This window comes from Leopardus geoffroyi, chromosome A1 (assembly GCF_018350155.1).
Source record: "Leopardus geoffroyi isolate Oge1 chromosome A1, O.geoffroyi_Oge1_pat1.0, whole genome shotgun sequence".
NCBI classification, from domain to species: Eukaryota; Metazoa; Chordata; class Mammalia; order Carnivora; family Felidae; genus Leopardus; species Leopardus geoffroyi.
The window spans coordinates 199,369,361-199,381,750 of NC_059326.1; the positions used below are offsets into that span (position 1 = coordinate 199,369,361).

The following is a 12,390-nucleotide window of genomic DNA, read 5'->3' on the forward strand; positions in this document are numbered from 1 at the left end:
CAAAATCATATAGCTTCAGAGTAGCATAACAAGGATCAGAATTCAGACTGGACTGACTCCCATGACTGACCACCATGCTGCATGGCTTAATAGAAAATGAGGAGAAAAGAATTGGCATTTTCATTGATAGCAATATCAACATAAAGAAATTTTAGGTGGCTACCTCAAAAACTAATACAGTCTTAGGCTGCATCAATCTAATATTAGAGTTCAGATTATGCTTGGTACTATCCCCACCATATCTAGAAAAGTGGCAAACATTTAGGCTTACATGAAATTTTATACAGAATAAGGTAATGATAACTATTTTTCAAATAATGGAAGAGCTATTAGGCAGAATTATAGATTTGAGATTTTGGCTCAAAGTAATAAAGAAAATAATAAACAGAGGTATCAACTGGGACAGGCTATCTTATGAGATGTTCAATGAGTTCAAAAACCAAATGTTAGTAATTCTGCAGAGGGAGCCATAAACAAGGTAGGAGTAGGAGAAATAGTTTTTCTCCCTGCTTCTATTTCAAATTAGGGAAGTTTGGCTTTTATGTGTTATGTGGGCATTCTATTTTAGATTTTTCTACATGGGGGAGGTGTTTTGATTGTGTAAAAAATCTAAAAACCACGGGATTAGACAGACCTACTACAAGATTTCTTTCAACTCAAATTCTGTACTCCTGAATGATTTTGATTAAAGTCAAGAACATAAAATCTTACTTTCATTTTATTTGTCAAAGCAAAACAAATATAACCTAAACATACCATTTTTTTCTGCAAAGGCAGCTGCATCTTCTTTAGTACTGAAGGTCAGAACCATGTTGGACAAGGGATCAGCCCTGTAAGAGACCATTTTTTTCCAGGATTTAACATTAAATATGTATTTTAAAATATATATGTAAAATCAACTAAAACGTTTAGAAAATAAACAGCTGCTGTATGATAAGTATACTACTGATGAAATACCTTGTTTCAAACAGTCTCTTTAAAACTTAACTCTTTGAATGTCATCCTTTCCTGTGTTAAACTGAGATTTTCTAACCTGTATTGTCAAATTAAAAAACTTGTAACTGCAAGGGTGCCTGGGTGGCTCAGTCGGTTAAGCGTTTGACTTTCGCTCAGGTCATGATCTCATGCTTCATGGGTTTGAGGCCCCTCTTGGGCTCTGTGCTGACAGCTCAGAGCCTGGAGCCTGCATCATATTTTATGCCTCCTTCTCTCTCTGTCCTTCCCCACTTGCACTCTCTCTCAAATATAAATAAAACATTAAAAAAAATTAGTAACTGCAGAGACATTCAGCAATTTTTTTACTCCTTAATAAAATCATTTATTCAACTCTTCAAAAAAAATAGAAATGAATTTAAAAAAAACAAGAGAATTCTTTTTTTTTTTTTTAAATTTTTTTTTTTTTTCAACGTTTACTTATTTTTGGGACAGAGAGAGACAGAGCATGAACGGGGGAGGGGCAGAGAGAGAGGGAGACACAGAATCGGAAGCAGGCTCCAGGCTCCGAGCCATCAGCCCAGAGCCTGACGCGGGGCTCGAACTCATGGACCGCGAGATCGTGACCTGGCTGAAGTCGGACGCTTAACCGACTGCGCCACCCAGGCGCCCCAAAAAAACAAGAGAATTCTTAAACTGACCTTATAAATTTATTACCAAGAAAATTACTGGTGAGTACAACTGTAAGTACTACTATCATTACCCCCCCCACCAATAGATGGCAACAACACCCACTCTTCTAATGAACCTTCTATCATTATGGGCAATAAGCATATGGCCACATGACAAAATAAAGCTCCAAGAATTGACATCTAATTGAGCTCCTCAATCTAAGAAAGGGTAATATTTACAAATCTACACAGACTCTTCACAAGCTGCCATACATATAACTTCAGAAATATCAGTTTTATTAGTACATTTATAAAAAGGTAGAACACTGTTTGCTACAAATGTTTATTATGAATCTCTCAATGGTGAATATAGCATTCCGTGAAACATCGTGTAGAAATGTGGAACGGGCACCTGGGTAGCTCAGCCGTTTGAGCATCTGACTCTTGATCTTGGCTCAGATCATGGTTTCTTGGTTCGTGGGATCGAGACTCACATTGTGCTCTGGAAGCATAGAGCCTGCTTGGGATTCTTTCTTTCTCCCTCCCTCCCTCTACCCTTCTTATGTGCATGCCCAATGTCTCTCTCTCTAAAAATAAATAAATATACTTTAAAAATGTGGAAGTAAAAAATAAGATTTAGGAAGTAATATGGATAGTGGGAAGGTATGAGATATACACTGAAGAGAATATATGGGAAGCAGCCCTCAATGAAATGAAGATTCACAAATTGCTGAAGTTGCAGTCATCCACTATGGTTACTGTTCTGGGGCTCCTTATGAGATCCTATGATATGTATTCTTACCATACCACTTCCCCCACCTTGTAAGCAAAAGAACTTCATGTTAGTTAGCCGTATTAGCACCAATAATGAATAATAATTTTATATCGATCCCTCCTCTTCAAAGCACATATGATTTCTCAGTTGATAGTTTAGAGAAACTATACTGAGAACAAAAGGGTCAACAAAGGGTGCCTGGGTAGCTTAGTCAGTTAAGCGTCTGACTCTAATTTCAGCTCAGGTCATGATCTCATGGTTTGTGAGTTTGAGCCCCATGACAGGCTCTACGCTGACAGTGCAGAGCCTGCTTGAGATTCTTCCCCACTCACTCTCTCACAAGATAAACGTTTTAAAAAATAGAATTGTCCTGGGGTGCGTGGGTGGCTCAGTCAGTTGAGCACCTGACTTTGGCTTAAGTCATGATCTCACTGCTGGTGGGTTTGAGCCCCCCACATTGGGCTCTGTGCTGACAACTCAGAGCCTAGAGCCTGCTTCAAATTCTCTTGTCTCCTTCTCTCTGCCCCTCTCTCTCTCTCAAAAATAAACATTAAAAAAAAATAAAAGAAACATCCTCTATTAAAAATAAATGGTCAACATAAATATGATCCAGTAATTTGGTGAGTGTTGTCATTCATGTCAGCTTAGCTGAGAATAGGAAACAAAAAAAACTGTAGGAAAAACTCAGGAGCCAGGAGCTCTCCTTTCTGCAAAGGTGGTACAGCTTTTATTCTTCTCACTTTATTTATGAAGAATTACACACGTAGGTTAACAGTAACAACTTGTATCAGTTTCCATCCTTTTCCTTCTCTGTCTCCTGTGTTGCACAATTCTTCTCTAAGTATGTTGCCACCACCAGTCACACCACCAGTCACCCTTTCTCCTTCCTCAAACTTCCGATTCTTTCCTAACTAATCCTTCTGCCTCCTTTCCTGACTCCAATCTACCCTTCATCTTGTTGCCAGATTAATCTTCCTGAAGTTCAACTCTCAAACTCATCGTCCAACTTTAAAACTTAAAATAGTTCCCACTGTCTACCAAATTAATTTCAAAATCTCCTACACTTTGGCATTCAAGCCCTTCTACAATATGATCAAAACCCACACTTTCCAGTCTTCTTTTTAATTATTTCCCTTGAAAGTAACAAACTGTTCAAACAGATTGCTAAGTGTTCCTCTGAAGGCAACCTATACGTTCCCACCAGTTGAGTCTGTTCCTTCCACTAGGAATACAGAGGGAGACCAGAACACATCAGCATATCAAAGTCCATCCCAACCATCTCTCGGTCTGCAATGAATACCAATCTTTTACATGAAGTCTTTTACAGTTTACCCTCCTCCATCTATAAATAATCTCTTTTTAATCTTTACCAAATATAATCTGTACTTCTATACTTATTTTAAGTTATTTTTTGAGAGAGAAAGAGGGAAAGAGAATCCCAAGCAGGCTTGAATGCGGGCTTGAACCCACAAATTGTGAGAGCATGACCTGAGCTGAATTCGGATGCTTAACCTGGCGCCCCTGTACTTCTATTTTTAAACTTTATTTGCTCAATTCCCAATTACTGAGGTTCCAATTTGGATAATGGAAGATTTACCTGTCATTAAAATCAGACTTACATAATTATAAACTATGGACAAAACAAAATGAAAAACCAACTGTTTGAAGGGAACAGAGTGACCAAAAGCAGGAAAGAAAATGAAGAATTGAACCTTGGAAAGAAGGGAAACACAACGGTTTAGATAAGTTGATACTGTTTTTTCCTTAAAGGTTCTCTCTGGTGTAGATAGCTAGGACCATCAAGAAGTCAAGCAGAAAGCCAGTCTTATTAGCACAAGGAATCTGGAGAGAGTGTTTAGGATTGCCAGAGCTGCTGGCAAGTTAGGGGAAGAAACAGTGAAAAGGAGGAATCTGAAGAGGAGGGAAATTCTGAACTGCACACGAATGGGCAAGACTCTCAACAACTGAGAAGGCTGAAACAACTAAGCAGAGGTTTCAACTGCTGTTTACTTGCTACAGGGAAGACTAAGTCTGGAGTCCCACAGACTTAGAAGGACTTAGTAAGTACTTCGTACTTTCCAACAAAACCTCAAAAGAGCCATGCCTTTTTATTTTCTAACACTGTGTTCTAGGGCTAAGACCAGAGTAAAATTGAAACAGACCCACCCTAACAAAGCAAAACATATATCCTCCATAAATTCAAGGTAATCTATCAGTCACTGCACTGTCTGCTAAAACAAAACTTATCTCATAACCAGTGTCATTAACTGAATAGGCATAAGGATAGAGAATTAAAGAATGGTACTGAATAGAAATTCATTTGATCAGGGGTCAATCAGCATATTAATATGAAGTCATAGGTTCACCAAGAGATATGTATAAGAATCTTCATTTTAAGTATTATAATAACCCCCAATTGAAAATTGTTATAAAAGATAGCAGGCCCAAAATGGAGTCATTTGTGTTTAGCAAATCAAAACTTCATACCTAATTGCAATTTCAATGTCTCTCAAGAATGTAATCTTAAAATAGTCAATCTGGAATAACAATCAGAGAGATGAGGAAATCTGCTGCTTCCTTATCCTTGCCTCCTATATTCTGCACAGCATTTTGAAGCTTCTTTGTATTTGCTAGATGGAATGCTGCTGGATTCATGAATAACTGAATAAAAGCCAATTTGATCTTTAAATTTACTCAGTTGAATTTTGTTTTTAACAGATTTGGTGGCAGCTATGGGATATGAAGCAAACTTCTGATGGCATTTAGGGACAATGAGAAACAGGGGCGGTACCCACGAATCCTTTTGGGTTCTTGGTCTTTTTCACTTTTTTTTTTTTTTTTTTTAGATAGAGAGAGGGTGGAAGTGAGTAAGGGGCAGAGAGAGAGAAGCACGGCTCACCCCAAGTGGGGCTCAAGCTCACCCAATGTGGGACTTGAACTCATGAACTGTGAGATCATGACCTGAGCCAAAATCAGATGCTTAACGACTGAGCCACTCAGGCACTCTTTTTTCCACCATTTCTAAGAGTCATGGGTAAGTTCCTGATTCTGATCTCTGCTCTCTTTGTGTCAAGCTCCAATCTAATTGGCTTACCAGTAAGTTCCATGGGAGCTGCTGGTAGTTTAGGCCACAATTCTGGTTTAACTGTCTGAAACCCCAGGGTCCTTAATTCTGTCCCAAGACCTATGGGGGAACCGTTAATGGCAGTTTCAGTTTCCCACTGATGTGGAGCCTCCAGTCCCCATTTGTTGGTGTCTGCTCGTTCAATCCTTTCCCCAGTCCAAGGTTTCATGATAGAAATTACTGGCGGTGCACACAGGACTATCTCATGGCCAGAGCACAGTACTATCTCTTGGTTATTGCCAATATAGTAAGGTATACATGTTTGATTGTCTTGTTTTGTGTAAAGGTTAATTTTAATGGGGATGATGGAAGCCAAAAAGCTGCAAAAATCGGTGGGAACATGTTAGGCACTTAAAAGCTGTTAAAGCAATCACCACCTAACTCAGAGATCCCCATGTTAGTATAAGTCGGCTACAGAATGGATTAGATTGACACTAAGTCACTGTCAACCTCAAGAACATTTCTGTGCAATGAGGTATACTGCAAAACACCATAAAACCCCCAATGCAGCAGCACATCCCTTACAAGTATCCCTTTCAGTTTGGTTCTGAGAGACCCAAAGGCTTAGCTAGAATAACAACAAAAGGGAAGGGATCCTTACATTCTAAAAAGTTAAGCATGCCACCTTCTGACACACCTGCATATTTTGTCTCAGAAGCTATAAATATCTACAAGATTGTCAAAATGTTATTAGAGACAACCTAGAATTAATTACAATGGCCATTATGGGGAACGTTCCAATTAGATGAGATCATTCATTTAAGAAATGTACTTGAAAACAAGGGTTCCTAAACTGAACAAACAGAATGAGATATCTATTTTAATTGGTATTCAGAAGCTTCCAAAATGCATCAAGATTCCAAAAATGCTTCATTACAAAAATGAAGCAAAAGACTAATGAAAAATTAAAGACACAAGAGGTACTTTAAAAAAAAAAAAAAAAAAAAGACAATAAAACTCCTACTGCTCGCCTCAAATCTTCCTTTCCCTGAGTACTCAACACTTTACTAATCCTGTATCTGAACTGCCTTTCCACTCTGAAGAGACTATTAAAAGGTTATCTTTTACAATAAAAACACCTGAGGTTGTGGGGTGACTCTCTTTCACTCCTTGGTCAAAGACTAAATTTAAACCATAGTTAAAAGAATTTCCTAAACCCAACGACGATCCCCAAAAGTTTTCTGAAGAAGTTATTAAAGCCAGGTTGCCAGATCTTGTCCTCTTGTGCACATGTTGGTGGGACCTGGTAAAGCCCAAAAATGGATGCAGGAAGCAAGATGGTATAACCCCAAGGATGATATCCAAGATCCTTAACCTTCAATCTGGTCCCCTCCTGGACTAGAAAAGGTTCACAGAACAGCAACCAATCTTTAAAAGCCATTCCTAGTGTCCCCCTCTTCAAACATGTATATTTATTTACTATTTGTATATTATTCAAACATGCAAACAAAACAAAGATGACTCTGTTGCAGACTTTAAGCCCACTTGGAAGCTTTCTTCCTACAGCATTCTGGGGCTCCAGAATAAGAATAAGGTCACCCAACTTGCTCTAGCTGCTCTATTTGTCAATGGAGTATCTCCTGAGATTAGTGAATTGATAAGCAGAAAACAGGATGGAGACAACTGACTGACTGAACCTGTGACCATAGCTGAGCACTTTGAAGGAACTTTGAAACAAGACAACAAAAGTCTGCCAAGATACTGGCCATAGAGATATAATAACTCCAAGGCCAGGCACCTAAAATAAAACCTAGGTCCCCCACATCACAGCCCCCCACTAGGGGTCCACAATCAAACCATGGCCCAAGTGTTGATGTTTCATTTGTAATCAAACGGGACAATGGAAAAAATGTGTCTTCAAAGGTCCTATGTAAATCTGTGAACATCAACTCAGTGAAGTAGATGTCTCCTCCAGAAAAGTAAAAAGCTTTAGCCATCTGAACAAGTAACCTTAACCTATACCATCTACCAGAAAAACAACTTAGATACAACTTCTTTTATAACTAGTGAGTTGTGTTTTACTGTACCTGGTTGATGGCTGTAATTTATTTTTCTTCGAAGTTTATTTATTTGAGAGAGAGAGGTAAACAGAGAATCCCAAGCAGGTGCCATGCTCAGTGCAGAGACAGACACAGAGCTAAATCTCAGGAACCGTAAGATCATGAGCTGAGATGAAATCAAGAGTCGGATGCTTAACTGACTGTGCCACCCAGGTATCCCTGTGCAACTAATTTTAAAATAGAAGCTAGAAGTTCTACATTTACATCTGTCTGTATGTCTATGTGTCAAGATATATGTGTTACAGATAGGTGGTTTTTTTAAAATCTCTTAATGGTATTGGTAAAATTAATTTGTAAAAGAGTTCTATTTAATTGGCTTGAAGAAAATTAAGCACCTCTATAAATTAAGGCATTCCTAAAATTCTCAGCTATACAATAGAAACTCAAATGCTTTTCAGACTCATGTGATCTGTGAAAATATTCAGTATCAAAGCCAATTTAAGTTTGTTGGCTTAATTAAAATAGGCATGTCTTTAGAATTATCAATAGTGAATATAATGCAGACATACAACTTTTATTAACTTGGGTTTACTAGTCCACGTTCACATTATCTGTTACAAAACTTATCAGCAAGAAAAATAACTTGGGATGATGAAATTTCAGAAGTGATCTAAACAAAATTTTTAAGAACGAGTGAATTACAGAGATGTAAGCAGGATAAAGATTTTTAGATGAAATTTTTTAAGTTTCCCAAATCTTTTCGGTAACCCGAAACCTTAAAGTTTTGCTAAGTTAAATGATGGAGAATCATTACATATCTAGATCATTTGCAAATAAGATAAAATACTGAAACATTTAATTACTGAATATAGGTTTATCTACTTTACCTTCCTTTTATAGAGGAACTCAAGGTATTTGGATGTATTAGTAAACATGTTTTGTGCCTGAGAAATTTACTATGAGAAAACATGTGTTCCCAGATATAACAAAATTATGTCTGCCAATCTACAGAATGCTAGTGTAAGAGACAGTTCATAACCATTTGTTTACTTCCTTATTTTCATTAAAAAATAAGAGTTTTAGGGGTACCTGGCTGGCTCAGTCAGTAGAGAATTCAACTCTTGATCTCAGAGTCATGAGTTCAAGTCCCACATTGGACATGGAGCCTACATAATTTTTTTTAAAGGTTTTTAGGGTTAAAAATTCTAACATATGTAATTAAAGCCACTAAGGTTTGTGGAAGAAAAAGAATCTTTGGACGAGTATTAGACATGGTCAAGACTGGCTAAGATTAGAATAAATTTAAGTGAACAAGTAAGCTAGTAAGAAATTAGAATGTGGTTTTTCTCTCTGTTAAAAGGACAAAATTTTCTTGGGACTGTTGGTCTGCTTTTGATAAGAGATAGTAAAAAAAATTATTATTCCTTTACCGTTTTGACTAATCTGCCTAGAAATCAAAGATTTTGTCTTGTCAAAATAATTTCCTGTGTTTCACGTTGTTTTTTTTTATCACACCTTTAGTTACTTAAATTTAATTACTTCCCTATTTAAAAAGTTAAGCTTATTGTTTTACAATAATTTAACTTTTTTTTAAAGTAGGCTCCATGCCGCAACATGGGGCATGAACCCTGAGATCAAGAGTCACGTTCTACCAACTGACCAGTCAGGTGCCCCCTAATTTAACATTTTGTATTTGCTCTCAGAGTCTTTAATTGTCCCTATGGTTAACTGGATAACTAAGTATTATTTCACACTAACCTACGATCCAACTTGACCAAGTGTTTTTTAACCCTTGATATTTTTTATCAACTTTCCAAAATTCAAACTCCAAATGAAGTATTTTTGACCTTGAACTAACTTTAGGATTTTTCTAGAGGGTCCCAAAAAATTGCAAAAGATTTGTATTCTCTTCTTATAAAAAGGGAGATGTTAAACTAGTTAGGCTTATTTGATATGTTAGGTGACAGGAGAAGCCATGTCAGATAAAATAATATTAAGCCTTCTTTATGTAATTTATATAGGTATGTACTATAAGTTTTCTAAAATTTCTAGAAATCTGATGTCCTGGTGTAATGTTATCATTCATAATTCTACTTCTCTTAAAATGTTGTGTAACACAATAACCAAATTTCCTTGTCAATTCCATTTACAGAGATATGTTGTTTTACTCTGATGCTTCAGTGTTCCTAAGAAAAGTGCTACCATTTTCAAGGAGATTCATGGAAAGGATTTTGACAAGTACAGGTTTCTTTTTTTAAAGATTTTTATTTTTTTAAGTAATTTCTATACCCAATGTGGGGCTCAAACTTACAACCCTGGGATCCAGAACTGTATGCTCTACCAACTGAGCCAGCCAGGCGCCCTGACAAGTACAGGTTTCTCATAACTAATATCTCATAACTAATCTCATAACTAATTTTTTTTTCCAACGTTTATTTATTTTTGGGACAGAGAGAGACAGAGCATGAACGGGGGAGGGGCAGAGAGAGAGGGAGACACAGAATCGGAAACAGGCTCCAGGCTCTGAGCCATCAGCCCAGAGCCCGACGTGGGGCTCGAACTCACGGACCGCGAGACTGTGACCTGGCTGAAGTCGGACGCTTAACCGACTGCGCCACCCAGGCGCCCCAACTAATCTCATAACTAATAAAACTAAACTGGGTAGGAATTTCCAGAACTATTAGAAAAAAATGGATTCAAGAATTAATAACATGGTGGGTGCTGGCTGGCTCAGTCAGAGCATGCAACCACTTGATCTTGGGGTTGTGAATTTGAGCCCCACATTGGGTGTAGAGCCTACTTAAAAAAAAAAATAAAGGATTAGTAACATGGCACTGAGTGGACTGATAAAAATTATAATTTATAGAACTTCTTATCTGAAAGACTGCTGGTTCTTTAATGTTTTGTTTTTCCAGACTTTGCAAACTTTTTCTCTTAAGCTATTAATGATTTGCAACAATTTGGTTAAGTATACCTTTGTAAACAAAGATGAAACTCTGAAGTATTCTTTTCATAGCAATATAGCTAGTTATTTACACAACTTCAATAAAAGTCCTTGGGGCACCTAGGTGGTTCAATATGTTAAACGTCAGATTTTGGCTCAGGTCATGATCTCACAGTTTGTGAGTATGAGCCCCACACTGGGCTCTGTGCTGTCGGCATGGAGTCTGTTTTGGATACTCTGTCTCCCCACTTCTCTGTCCCTCCCTGGCTTTCTCTCAAAAATAAACACTATAAAATTTTTTTAAAAATCTGTTCTCCTTATAACAAGACACAATTGGAAACACTGGCTATATCACCAAGGCCTTTTTAAAAATTTTAATGTGTATTTATGATTTTGAGAGAGAGAGAGAGACAGATATGAGCGGGGGAGGGGAAGAGAGAGAGAGGGAGACACAGAATCCAAAGCAGGCTCCAGACTCTGAGCTTTCAGCTCAGAGCCCGACACAGGACTTGAACTCACAAACTGCAAGATCACGACCTGAGCCAGTAGGATGCTTAACTGACTGAGCCACCCAGGCGCCCCTACCAAGGCTTTGATAGGAATGATTTTGCAGGTAAAATCTGATGGCCAGTCCCTTGGAAGCTTTTCACAGTTCGAGATTCCTTATGAAATGTTTCAGCAAAGCAGTGTTCAAAAAAAGCTCATATGGTAAGTCACTATTCTCACTGCACTTATGTAAACAATCAGGCCAAGTTTACTGCTGATTAGTTTTACTGTGTTTATCTTTGCTTTTTAAAAAAATGGAGTTAATTGTAGAGCATAATGTTTGTACCTTTTTAAATGCTGGATCCTAGCCCTATGAACTATTTTTGAGGTTTTGTTGTATTCCTATAAACTAGACTGGATCCTAAATTTTTCTAGTTTCATCAATTATCTGGCTACAACTCTCCAAATTAATATTTTCCATTTTCCCTCACACTTGGAATCACTGAGAACAAAGACTGCCTTGAATCTCCTCAGAAAGGGCTCTACTCGTTCCTCCTCACCACCTAGATGCAGCCGAACTTCAAGGACTAGAATCTCAGGCACATATTTCACAGCTGAAAAAGGCTTTGCCTAATATCTAATAATGTGCAAAAGCTGGACACCTTCAAATCAGATTGAAGAAGAGAAGTAGGTGACAATGATGTAGATTACTTCCTCCCAAGATCCCAGATCAAGACTTCATACGTTAGCTAAAATCCTCTCTTCTTGTCATCAAAAACTCTGGTCTATATATTAGAGAGCCCTTGGTCCATTTCCCTGTCTTTAGTTAATAACCTCAAAACTTGGGGAACTTTGCATCTAGGTTCTCTATAAAGAAAGGAATACCGGGGCGCCTGGGTGGCTCAGTCATTTGAGCATCCAACTTTGGCTCAGGTCATGATCTCACGGTCTGTGAGTTTGAGTCCCGCATCGGGCTCTGTGCTGACAGCTCAGAGCCTAGAACCTGCTTCGGATTCTCTCTCTCTCTCTCTCTCTCTCTCTCTCTCTGCCCCTCCCCCACTCATGCTCTGTCTCTTTGTCAAAAATAAATGTTAAAAAAATAAAAGAAAAAGAAAAAGAAAGGAATACAAGGAAAGGGTAACCAGAATAAAACTGCCTGTGTAGTCTACAGGCCATTAAAATATAACTGGCTTCCATGGCTGTCACTTTCCAGTCTGGAGCCACAGATTAAAACGAGAATTACTGGGAGGCATTCAGGATTCACTTCCTTTGGCAGGCAGGGCTCTAATTCCCTGGTCAATACCACCTGCTGTGGATTACTTCTGGGGAAGCTGAAACTAGTTACATAAGATCACCTAGAAAGCCACTTGGCATAAAACGGTTGACTCTTTCCATGGAGTCTTTGACTGAATTGATTTTGATTGGTTTGCATCTTGGAGACCATGGTTCTAAAGTCC

General features: G+C 38.0%; 1 protein-coding gene across 2 annotated transcripts in view; it reads right to left on the reverse strand.

The window, feature by feature from the left end:
• The window catches only part of NDUFS4 (NADH:ubiquinone oxidoreductase subunit S4), a 112,240-nt gene that overhangs the window by 21,139 nt on the left and 78,711 nt on the right, over window positions 1-12,390 (reverse strand). For both annotated transcript variants that reach the window (XM_045438183.1, XM_045438192.1), the window contains exon 4: window positions 757-830. In XM_045438183.1, the coding sequence (XP_045294139.1) occupies window positions 757-830 (74 nt within the window). The remainder of the gene's footprint in view (window positions 1-756; window positions 831-12,390) is intronic.